At 52.0% G+C, this 12,981-nt stretch overlaps 1 protein-coding gene across 1 annotated transcript in view; it reads right to left on the bottom strand.

The window, feature by feature from the left end:
- Nucleotides 1-12,981, bottom strand: part of LOC127586103 (collagen alpha-1(V) chain-like) — a 234,419-nt gene that overhangs the window by 41,414 nt on the left and 180,024 nt on the right. The window contains 6 exon segments of the mRNA XM_052043933.1: nucleotides 392-499; nucleotides 2,650-2,703; nucleotides 4,902-4,955; nucleotides 9,307-9,414; nucleotides 11,475-11,582; nucleotides 12,383-12,436. Coding sequence (XP_051899893.1) covers nucleotides 392-499; nucleotides 2,650-2,703; nucleotides 4,902-4,955; nucleotides 9,307-9,414; nucleotides 11,475-11,582; nucleotides 12,383-12,436 — 486 coding nt within the window.

Here is a 12,981-nt window from a genome sequence, read left to right on the forward strand (position 1 = left end):
CAACCCTGTCCCATCAAACATCCGCCGTCCCTGCCTGCAGGAAGCCCCAGTTACTCCTTCCCTTGGATCCCCTTCCCCAGCTGGCGTACGATCCCATTTCCCCTTCCCAGCCCAGCTGGGAACCCCACATCTCATCCAAATGTTTGCTCATTCCTCCTCGGAGTGCATCCCCACTCCCTCCCTGCCCCATCCAATTTGCAATCTCACCTTCCCCACTTCCCCTACGGAGTGTACTCCAATACGGCTCCCAGGTGCCCATATTGAACCCCCGCCCACTCACCTTCGATCTCCGTCACACCCCAGCTCCAGAACAATCCCAATCCATCATCCCAGCCCCAGGAACATCAGTACCGAAAATTCCCAGCCCCGTCCTTCCCCGTCAGACACTCACCTGCAGACCAATTGGACCAGGTGAACCCGGGAAACCTCGTGGACCTTCGTCTCCCTTCTGTCCAAAGTGACCTTGCTGGCCTCTGGGTCCGGGCTCACCGTCTGCGCCCTGAGGGAAGACAAAACCAACAGTGAGGCAGCGCCCAGCCTCGGGAAACACCGGACCCCAGCTGCACCCAAGCCCCACCTCGGCACTCCCTCCCCACCCCACACCAACGCACCATTCTCCCAGTGCCTTTGTAGGAAGCCTCGCGCACATCTGTGGGCAGGAACCACCCCTGCTCCTGTTGGAGATACCTTGGCCGAGCAGGGATCTGCTCCACACACCGACCATCCTTGCCAGACTGCACACAGATGTGTTCTGATTGGACAAGGCATTGGGAGCTTGGCCTAAAATGGAGGGGGCACCAAGAAGCAATGGAGAACATGATTGAACGTGGTGATCTACATCTGACCCACGGACGGCAGGGTGTAGACAACAGCCGCATAAGGATTCAATGCACATTCCACATGTTGGAGTGCATGAGCCATCAATAATTATCGCTGTTCACTGAGTATAACAGGAACATTATTCAGGATTTAACTACGACTTCCAATACACAATGTCACATTGACTGCACATTTGGGGCGGGGGTAAAATGAAACTCAGTCGGGGTGGGGGGAGGTGCTACCCCTCACTCAGTGGCTGGGTAACTTGAACCCTCAGGCAGGGGTTCAGGATTGATGTTGAACCCTGCGTTGGTGAGGGGGGAGCGTCAACAGCACACACCCGTGGGCAGTGAAGGGTAGCGTTAACCCTCCCTCAGCTACAGGGGTCGTGTTGAACCTGCTTTCACATGTCGGAGGGAGATTGATAATGCAGGCTCAAGGGTGGAGGAGACAATGCTAGTCCTTCCTCACTGGGGCAGGGGGTATCGTTAACCTGTACACTTGGATGCCGCGGGTGTGGTGGTGACATTAACCCACACTCACCGGTACAGCTGGTAACACAGACCCCTCACACACAATCATAGGAGGATAATGTTCATCCTCGTTCCTGGGTACAGGCAGTGACATTAACCCACACACACCAGTACAGGTGGTGACATTAACCCACACACACCAGTACAGGTGGTGACATTAACCCACACACACCAGTACAGGGGGTGACATTAACCCATACTCACTGGTACAGGCGGTGACATTAACCCACATTCACCAGTACAGGCAGTGACATTAACCCACACACGCCAGTACAGGGGGTGACATTAACCCACACACACCGGTACAGGCGGTGACATAACCCACACTCCAGTACAGGCGGCGACACTAACCCCTCACACACAGGTACAGGAGGGTAATGTTCACCATCATTCCTGGGTACAGGGGGTGACATTAACCCACACACACTGGTACAGGCGGTGACATTAACCCACACGCACCGGTACAGGCGGTGACATAACCCACACTCCCTGGTACAGGGGGTGACATTAACCCACACACACCGGTACAGGCGGTGACACTAACCCCTCACACACAGGTACAGGAGGGTAATGTTCACCCTCATTCCTGGGTACAGGGGGTGACATTAACCCACACACACTGGTACAGGCGGTGACATTAACCCACACACACCAGTACAGGCGGTGACACTGACCCCTCACACACAGGTACAGGAGAGTAATGTTCACCATCATTCCTGGGTACAGGGGGTGACATTCACCCTTCCACATGGGTAGGTGGGCTGGCATTCCCACAACCCTCAGGTTTTGAAGCCACTACTGTTACAGAGAGGTGGCCATACTGACGGTGGGGCTGTGATCCATCAGACATCACTCAGAACTGCACTCTAACTGTGTCCTCAACACCTGCCGGACAGGCAAAGATCTTTACAACCAACGGGCGTTCAAAGTGTAATGTTGGGACTGCAAAGCAATACCCACATCAGGAAATCAATCATTTGATGTCCGTTACTGGGCGCGGGATGAGTATTGGCAGGGAACCTGGGGACACCTCTTCTTCAGGTGATGACGCCTGATTTTTTACATTCAGCTGAGAGGCCATTGAAGGGATTACATTAACGGCTGAATCCTGCAGTCACACCTCGGACACTGCCGCGCCCCACTGAAGAAGGCGCCTGGGTTTTGTGTCCAGCTGTCTGGCACAACGTCCTGAGGTAAGGCAGCTCCTAAATGAGTGAGGGTGGGTATTACAGCCGTTGGGGTGCAGTTACTGAAGGGTCTTCGGGAAGCTCTCAGTCTCCATAGAAACGGTACTTACAGCAGGGCCCGGTTGACCAACAGGACCAATTGGACCAGGGGGACCCGGTGGACCCTGCACAAGGTAAAAACACACACAGCGATCACAAAACCAGAAAAGATAACTTACAGAAAGCCAATATTTACCAGCCGCGCTACACCACCACAGCCACTTCAATATCTCACCCCTTATTCAAAATGACCTTTCTTTCTGCGAGACGCAAACAGTTTTCTATTATCATTGACATAACTTTATTTAGAACAATAACTAATGGCTGCTGTTAATGGGCAGACACGGTAGTGTAGCGGTTACCGCGACGCTATTACAGCACCCGCGACCCGGGTTCAATACCGGCCGCTGTCTGTAAGGAGATTGTACGTTCTCCCCGTGTCTGCCTGTGTTTCCTCCGGGTGCTCCGGTTTCCTCCCACATTCTAAAGACGTACGGGTTAGGAAGTTGCGGGCATGCTATGTTGGCGCCGGAAGCGTGGCGACACTTGCGGGCTGCCCTCAGAACACTCTACGCAAAAAGATGCATTTCACTGTGTTTCGGTGTACATGTGACTAATAAAGAGATCTTAATCTTAAATGGAGCAAAGGCCAGGGGGAGGGAGGAGAATTAGAACAGTGGCTTTGTCCTGGTCGCTTTATCATTTACTGCCTGTCCCTAACTGGCCTCAGGAAAGGCGGCAGTGAGGAGGCAGCTGCACCCTGTGTTGGGGTGGAGGTTTGGAGATTATGACCCAGAAGGGACGGTTGGCGGGCCAAAGGTTCTGTTTGTGCTGGTCCTCCCGTGTAGCTGCTGCCCTTGACCTCTGGGCAGCAGGGGTCCTAGGTCAGGAAGGTGTCACCAATGAGCCGCTCCGTTGGACATTAAAGATGATGCACGTTGCCACAGCGACGGAGAGAGCGAACGTGTACGGCTGGGGATGGAGGGTTGGGGGGGGTTCCCAATCAATGTGTTCTCCATCCAGGCAAGCAGAGAGAATCCCACGACACCGCGGGCCTGTCTCGGGTGAGTCGCAGTGGCAGTCCCAGCAACCGAGGTGCTCTTGCAGTTACTATGGGGCCTGTCCACCTGAGTTACTGGTCACTGGTGAGCTGCTACGCAGGGCATTGCTGGTGGCGGGGGCTGAGTGGCAGCAATGTATTGAATGCCAAGTGGGTGAAGGAAGGCCGGGGGGGTGGTGTTGGTTAGTGATAGGGCTCTCAGTGGGGATGGGCCATTAGCTGGCCACCGTACAGTGCAAACATTACCTGCCTAAACTGGAATGTTACCTAGTTCATGCTGCATGTGGGCACTGACTACTTCAACACTTGGGGGTTTATAACAGCAAGTTGCACAATGCAATCTTTAACATATGTTTTAATAGAGGGAAAATATTTATTCTTTACCAGCGTGCAGATTAGATAACGCTGCAATACCACGCCTGCCCTCCTGAAGGCGGACACTCACTGGACTCTGCCTTACTGTGGAAACTACCTACTGGACCTCCCCATTGTGTCAGCTCTCAGCACTAAGTTGGCACTCAGGACCCTTCTGAAGGCTTGACTGTGGGTGGGCACAGTGGTGCAGGGGTAGAGCCGCCGCCTCACAGCTCCAGAGATCCAGGTTCAATCCCGACCTCCTGCGCTGCCTGTGTGTGGAGTTTGCACGCTCTCCCTGGGCATCCCCCCACGGGTGCTCCAGTATCATATCCCAAAAATATTCTGGTTGGTAGGTAAATCGGCTTCTGTACATTATGCCTCGTGTGTAGGTGAGGGGTAGAATGTGGGGGAGTTGATGGCAACATCAGTAGCCTAGAGGTAAGCGTAATGCTATTACAGCGCCAGTGACCCGGGTTCAATTCTGTCTGCTATCGGTAAGGAGTTTGTACATTCTCCCTGTGCCTGCATGGGTTTCCTCCGGGCGCTCCGGTTTCCTCCCACATTCCAAAGACGTGCGGGTTAGGAAGTTGTGAGCACGCTACGTCGGCGCCGGAAGCACGGCGACACTTGCAGGCTGCCCCCCAGAACGCCCTACGCAAGAAGATGCATTTCACTGTGCGCTTCGATGTGCATGTGATTTATAAAGAAATCTTAAAATAGGATTGGTGTCAATGGGTGCCTGGTGGTTGGCATGGACATGATGGGCTGAAGGGCCTGTTTCCGCGCTGCATGAACCTATCTTTAGAACGCTGGTTACTTAGTTTGCCCTTTGCCCCCGCTCCGGGGGTAGTTAGTTACGTGAGGTTACTGCCAAGGTGATGAAGGGCAGGAGATGGATTTACTCACATGTTCACCTTTGTCACCCTTCCTTCCTTTATGTCCTGGTTCGCCGACCTCACCCTGAAAAACAAGGAGACAGGAGCAAAAATCTAAGTTGCCAGTGGATATTGGGAGCACCAAACCCATCCGTTCTGCTCAGACATCAAGGGGTGAGCCAATCCTCCGGGGCACACCCTCGATCGCGCACGGCCGTGTGTGGGATTTGTCCCACCACAACTGATCCCTGAGCTGCGCTTATGTCCGGATCTCCATCATCAAGTGACTCCCGCCTTGTCTCAGGTCGCTGCCTCACAGCTCCGCCAACCCTGCCCTCCAGTGCTGTCTGTGTGGAGTTTGCACGATCTCCCCCTGACTGCGGAGGTTTCCCCCGGGTGCTCTGGTTTCCTCCCATGTTCAGAAGAATGGTGGGTTGGTAGGTAATTTGCTACCGTAAGTTACCTCCAGCATAGAAAATTTGGCGGCACGATGGGCGTGTGGTTACAGGGCCTGTTGGAAAATGCTCTGAGCTGGCAATGAATTGATAGGCTGAATGGCCTTTCCTGTCTTAAGAAGATATGAAACATAATATAACAAACTCCAAGGCGGAGTATAAGGTTAATGGCAAGATACTGGGTAGTGTGGAGGAGCAGTGGGATCTCAGGGTTCATATCCACAGATCACTGAAAGTTGCCACACAGGTGGATGGGGTAGTTAAGAAAGCTTATGGGATGTTAGCTTTCATAAGTTATGGGATCGAGTTTAAGAGCCGCAAGGTAATGAGGCAGCTCTAAAAAAGCTCTGGTTAGACCACACTTGGAGTACTGTGTCCAGTTCTGGTCGCCTCATTATAGGAAGGATGTGGAGGCGTTGGAAAGGGTGCAGAGGAGATTTACCAGGATGCTGCCTGGATTGGAGAGCATGGATTATGAGGAGAGGCTAAGGGAGCTGGGGCTTTACTCATTGGAGAGAAGGAGGATGAGGGGAGACATGATAGAGGTGTACAAAATATTAAGAGGAATAGATAGAGTGGACAGCCAGCGCCTCTTTCCCAGGGCACCAATGCTCAATACAAGAGGACATGGCTTTAAAGTAATGGGTGGGAATTTCAAGGGAGATATCACAGGAAGGTTTTTCACCCAGAGAGTGGTTGGGGCGTGGAATGCGCTGCCTGGGGTGGTGGTGGAGGCAGGTACATTGGTCAAGTTCAAGAGATTGTTAGGTAAGCATATGGAGGAGTTTAAAATAGGGGGATATGTGGGAGGAAGGGGTTAGATAGACTTAGGCGTGGTTTAAAGGTCGGAACAACATGGTGGGCCGAAGGGCCTGTATTGTGCTATATTTTTCTATGGATCTATGGTTCTATGGTAATATGAAATAAGTATCGTCTCTGCGTGCAACAGACCTACAGGTAGTTCTGGTTCACAGACCTCGCCTGGATACAGCACAATCCATTTCTTGAAGATTCTTGCTATTGGCGGAAATGTCTTGTTGCAAGCACATCCCGCCAATGGCTGCGATCCTTCCAGGTTACCAGGGCAACAAGTACTTGTCAACCAAGGGCATGGTTGCAGAACAAACAGGCAGGGCTGGATGTTATATTTAACGGTACAGCGGGCTCGAAGGACCGAATGGCCTACTTCTTGAGAGAGTGCAGAGGAGAGTTACTAGAATGTTTCTGGGTCTTCAGGAGTTGAGTTACAGGGAAAGCTTGAACAGGTTAGGACTTTATTCCTTGGACTGTGGAAGAATGAGGGGCGATTTGATAGAGGTTTACAAAATTATGAGGGGCACAGACAGAGTAAATGCGAGTCGGATCTTTCCACCTAGATTAGGAGAGATAAGTACGAGAGGACGTGGCTTTAGGGTGAAAGGGGAAAGGTTTAGGGGAACTTCTTCACTCAGGGAGTGGTGGGAGTGTGGAATGTGCTGCCATCTGACGTGGTAAATGCGGGCTCATTTTTAAGAATAAATTGGATAGGTACATGGACGGGAGAGGTCTGGAGGGCTATGGACCGAGTGCAGGTCAATAGGACTAGCGGAATAAAGTTTCAGCACACACTAGAAGGGCCGAATGGCCTGTTTTCTGTGCTGTAGTGTTCTATGGTTCTATGCTTCTGCTCCTATTCTCTTCGCTTCCATATAATGCACATGGGTCCATGACGACACTGGAAATAGGACAGGGAAAGTCAAGGCCCAAGTTCAACGTCTTCTCATCTCTGGGGAATTGGTCATCGCTGGCAAGGCTCACATTTACTACCCATCCCTTCCTGCCCTTCCTGAGAAGGGATGATGAGGCTGCCTCCTCGGACCACTGCAGTACATATTGAAATGGCTGAGCTGATCCAGGTCAGAGGGAACCAGTTCTGCTGGTCTGGAGTCACGTACATTTTTACACAGGGAGTGGTGAATCTCCAGAAAATTTTTCTTACATGGTGTTTTTTACACGGCTGTAACACCACAAGCCTCCAGAACATCCCACTGCCCCAAACTCCCTGCCCCAGTACAGACCATCCCCAGATCATCAATGCCACTCATCCATAGAACCATAGAAACATAGAACACTGCAGCACAGAAAGCAGGCCATTCAGCCCTTCTGTTCTGTGCCGAAGCTTTATTCTGCTAGTCCCATTTACCTGCACCCAGTCCATAAACCTCCAGACCTCTCCCGTCCATGTATCTATCCAATTTATTCTTAAAACTTAAGAGTGAGCCCACATTTACCACATCAGATGGCTGCCCGTTCCACACTCCCACCACTCTGAGTGAAGAAGTTCCCCCTAAACCTTTCCCCTTTCACCCTAAAGCCATGTCCTCTTGTACTTATCTCTCCTAATCGTGGTGGAAAGAGCCTACCCGCATTAACTCTGTCTATGCCCCTCATCATTTTGTAAACCTCTATCAAATCTCCCCTCATTCTTCTACACTCCAAGGAATAAAGTCCTAACCTGTTCAATCTTTCCCTGTAACTCAACTCCTGAAGACTCGGCAACATTCTAGTAAATCTCCTCTGCACTCTTTCAATCTTATTGACATCCTTCCTGTAGCTAGGTGACCAGAACTGCACACAATACTCCAAATTTGGCCTCACCAATGTCTTATACAACCTCACCATAACATCCCAACTCCTGTACTCAATACTTTGATTTAAGAATGCCAGGATGTCAAAAGCCTTCTTTACAATCCTGTCTACCTGTGACGCCACTTTCAGGGAATTACTTGGCAATTACTGGCCAAGGCTCCTCCCCAACCTTCCACCCAGTCCTGAAACAAAGCACAGGTCCCCTCGATCTGGTCGGATCTTCTTCCAACTCCTCCCCCTCTGGGCCACCTCTCGGGCTCCCCAGGTGATGTTGTTCACTGCCTATTCAGTTGCCCACGGGACTTTGCCAAGGCCAGAGCAGACGGCCCGCAACCCAACCAGTGGCTGGTGCCTCTCTGCAATGTCCACCCAAAGCCCCTTTAGGGGTACCCTAGAACCTCAAGGTGAGCTTCCCACCCATCCTCATCCACAGATCCTGAAATTCTGAGGAGTTCTCACCCAATCCCTGGCCTGTTGCAGTGCCAGCAAACAGAGCCCACACCACTGCAAATAACCTATCGTCCTCTTTCAATGCCCAATACACCGTCCCATTGCCAAGGTTTGCCCTGGTATGCAACTGAACATTCCTTCTGCAAGTTCCTGGGTGTTAACTTCCTGGAGGGCCTATCCTGGGCCCAGCACATAGATGCAACCATGAAAAAGGCATGCCAGAGACTCTACTTTTGAATTTTTAAGGAGATTCGGCATATCATCGAAGACTTTGACAAATTTCCACAGATGTACGGTGGGAAGCATTCTGACTGGTTGCATCACGGCCTGGTATGGAGGCTCCAATGCAAGAGGCTACAGAGAGTGGAGGGACTCAGCCAGTTCCATCACGGGGACAGCTCTCCCCACCGTCGAGGACATCTACAGGAGGCGACGTCTCAGGAAGGCGACGTCCATCATTAAGGACCCCCACCGTGCCCTCTTCTCGATTGTGACATCAGGCAGGAGGGACAGGAGCCTGAAGCCCCCACACCTCAAGGTTCAACAACAGCTTCTCCCCCATTGCCATCGGTCATGAACCCACCTGAAAAACCCCCACACTACCTCGGACTAGATTTTTTCTTCTCTCTCAATCACGGACTAATGTCGTTATGTTTATTTTGTTGTTTAGTTTGCACTCATGGAAGTTATGTATAATATATGTTAATCTAAGTTTACGTTGACTTATGTTTGTCCTCATCTTGTAATGTGCTGTGTTGCAAAAAGCTAATTTTCACGGCATGTGGTACGTGTGTCCATGACAGCCATAAACTTGAACGTGGACTCCCCCACCCCATAACTTTGGACGTGCGGTGGGAACGTGTGTCCTCGGAGAGTCTGCGGTAACTCCGGTGTGGGCCTTACCTTGTCGCCATCCTCGCCGGGACCTCCCGGAGTACCCGCAGGTCCTGGAAGACCGACTGGGCCCTGGACGCCGTCTCGACCAGCCGGTCCAACCGGGCCCTTCTCGCCCTGCGATCAAGCAGAAAAGGTCACTTGCAAAACGTTGAAGGCTTGGTACACGGACACCTACTGATGGCGATCCGTAAGGCATAGGAGCCGAATTAGGCCGTTCGGCCCATCAAGTCTTGGACAACCACTGCTGGCTTCACCTCTCCCAGCGCTAGGGTCAGCTCTTAGTACTTCAGTTGCAGACAAGGTAACCATCCATTGCCCATAAGCTTGCCCATGAGAGAATGGTAGTGATCCACCTGATTGGAGAGGCACACTCTCTATAGGGACAGCACTCCCACTGAGCACCACATCCGTGGGCTTCATCGGGAGATGGTTGAGAGGCAATGTATTTGTCATGGGTTTTCAGTCACATGTGGAAAGATTCCCTTCACCAAAAGGCAGGATTTCCCTGACTATCTGGTACATTCTTGCCCAGGAGACCAGGTATACTTAGTTTCACATTCTCCTGACGGGACCTGAGGTATTAGTTGGTATGAGATTACCAGTGCTGGTCTCTGGATTACCACACTTCTGAACTCAGCCCACTGTTACCATTACAATGAATGCTGCCTACCCTGCACTCCTGCAAACCCCCACCCACAACCCTGATCACTTCTGCAGGCTTCCCACAAGAAGAAGAGAGACTGAGGATGGCCCACGACACCGCTAAAGGCTGCACTGGTTGGCCAGGCCTCTTGCCCTTGGGGTTATTACGAGCCGGTGAATTCTGCAGTGTAGGAATGAGGTCAGGCACTAGCGCAGGGCAGGAAGGGCTGGTGCGTCTACTTGCCCAGAGGGCGTGAGTCAACCTCCAGGGTTTTATAACCTGGGGGGACCTCGGTGCCCATTAACCTGGCATTGCTAGGAAGGGTTCCAGTTTATTGAGGTCAATTTTGCATCTCAGCCTGGGATTTGAGCTCCTGACAATTTGTTCCAATGGTACAGAGATGAGGCTCAGACAGGTTAGAGATGGAATCAGTGATGCCCACCTCTGCCAGAAGCTCACTTCATCCAGAATGTATACGTGTACTGATGTGAAATGGGCGGAATGAGGGTGATTCAAATGGGCACACTGATGCCCCTGGACCAAAGGGCACACTGACCATCCAAAGCAAAGGCACAATTACCCTTCCTCCCAATCCAATGACTGCACCTCATCCCCAAACCAGAAGGTGCATTTGCCAACCAAACTATTGCATAACTCCCTACCAAACCAATGAGAATATTTAGACCCCAACCGATAGACGCACGTACCCCAGATCCAAGGGGAACAGGTAACACGCAGAAGCAATGGTCACACTTCCTCCACAAACCAGTGGGCACACTCACCCCCCCCCCACCAAACTACTGGGCACACTTCCACCCCCACAACAGAGAACACGCAACCCCAAAACCTATTAGCGCGCTTTCCCAACTCTCCTCCCCCTCCCCAAAAGCCACTTGCATGCCCCTTGACCTAAGCCAATGGACTCACTTACGCCAGTCCCAAAACCAATGGCCACACTCTCACCAAACCAATGGCCAACCCTCCAAACCAATGATCATCCCCCACCAAACCTTTGGGCAGCCCCCATCAAATCAATGGCCATCTCCCACCAAACCAATGGGAATATATCTCCAAAGCAATAGCCATCACCCCAAGTCAATAGCCATGCCTGCCCACCAAACCAATGGTCATGCTCCTCCCCCAAATCAAACCAATGGTCAACCCCATTGAACCAATGGTCAATCCACCAAACCGATGGTCAATCCCACCAAACTGATGGTCAATCCACCAAACTGATGGTCAATCCCACCAAACCAATGGTCAATCCCAACAAACCAATGGTCAATTCCAACAAGCCAATGGTCATCCCCGACAAACTGATGGTCAACATCACCAAAGCAACAGTCTACCTCACCAAACCGAAGGTCAATTCCACAAAACCAATGGTCAACCCCACCAAACTAACGGTCAATCCCCACCAAACCAATGGTCAACCCCACCAAATCAATGGGCACACCCCCACAAACCGTTACCCATGCCTCTTCTCCAAACCAATGGCCACGTGTAGCCTTAAGCCAACACGAACACTCACCGGCACTCCTTTCTCTCCAGCAGGGCCGGGTGGTCCCTGAGGTCCGGGACGTCCTGGGAGACCGATGGGACCACCTGGTCCCGCCTTCCCTCGCACACCTAGGGAGCCCTGAGAAACGAAACACGAGGGACCGGTGAGGAGACAGGCGGCTGGGAGGTAACAAACCGAGCGACGTGGGAGGGCTGGGGGCGGAGTACGGGGAACGAGACCCTCCAATCGTTCCCCAGGTGATTGGAGACAGGGGGAACCACCAATGTTCAGACCTTCGCGATAGCACCCTGACATACAAGGGAGATGGACGAGGAGTGCCAGGAGTGGAGAACGTTAGCACTGAAGAAAGACTGATCCTGAGGGATTCACGGAGACTCATGAAGATGTAGAGAACGATGAGGGGAGGAGGGCAAGGAACTTGCAGAACAGTCAATCACCAGGGGAATCGAATTAATAAACAGAAGGGTTGGGGGGCAGTTAAGGAGATAATGTTTCTCCGAATGAGCGATGGTGGTCTGGAACTCACTGCATGAAATGGAGGTGGAGCCGGGGGCACTCATCTGGGTGGACAGCCAAAGTGCCTTAGGTGCCTGGCACAGGGAGCAGGGCAGTGGGATTAGGCTGCACTGTTATGCTTGGTAGCTGAATGTGTTAACTGGTAGATATAAACTGCAGAGAGTCCTGGTGGTTGGGATTCTTCTTTTAGCTTTTCTGCCATTCACCTTTCAAGATGTGGGCACCACCAGACAAGGCCAATCACCCATCGCTGGTTGCCCAGTTCAGAGGAGTTGGTGTGGGGTTTCCATCTGCCGCGGCGGGATTTGAACTCGGGTCTCTGGGTCGCTAGTCCGGTAACTTAACCGCCACCCTACCCCAGTTTGGTGGGTGGAGCAGCGAACGCAAGGTCAGATACTTACAGCTGGGCCGGGTGGTCCCGGTGGCCCCTGACTGCCCTTCAATCCGGGTGCGCCCTGCGGGGAGTGGAGAAAGGAAAGAGTGAAGTGTATTGCCTGATATATCACGGACGTTAATCGTCACGGCAACTGCTCCGCCCGGGACCGCAAGAACTTGCAGAGAGTTGTGGACGCAGCCCAGCACACCACGGAAACCTGCCTCCCCTCCATGGATTCTGTCTACACTTCCCGTTTCCTCGGTAAAGCAGCCAACATAAACAAGGACCCCTCCCACCCTGGACATTCTCTCTTCTCCCCCTTCCCATCGGGTAGAGATACAAAATCCTGAAAGAAGGTACCACCAGACTCAAGGACAGCTGCTATCCCATTGTTACCAGACTCTTGAACAGACCTCTTGTACGATAAGGATGGACTCCTGACCTCACAATCTACCTCATCGTGGCCCTTGCACCTTATTGTCTGCCTGCACTGCACTTTCTCTGTAACTGTAACACTTTATTCTGCATTCTGTTATTGCTTTTCCCTTGTACTGCCTCAATGTACCAATGTTCTGAAATGATCTGCATGGATGGCAAGCGAAACAAAGCTTTTCACTGAATATC

The sequence above is a fragment of the Pristis pectinata genome, chromosome 34 (assembly GCF_009764475.1).
Source record: "Pristis pectinata isolate sPriPec2 chromosome 34, sPriPec2.1.pri, whole genome shotgun sequence".
NCBI lineage: Eukaryota > Metazoa > Chordata > Chondrichthyes > Rhinopristiformes > Pristidae > Pristis > Pristis pectinata.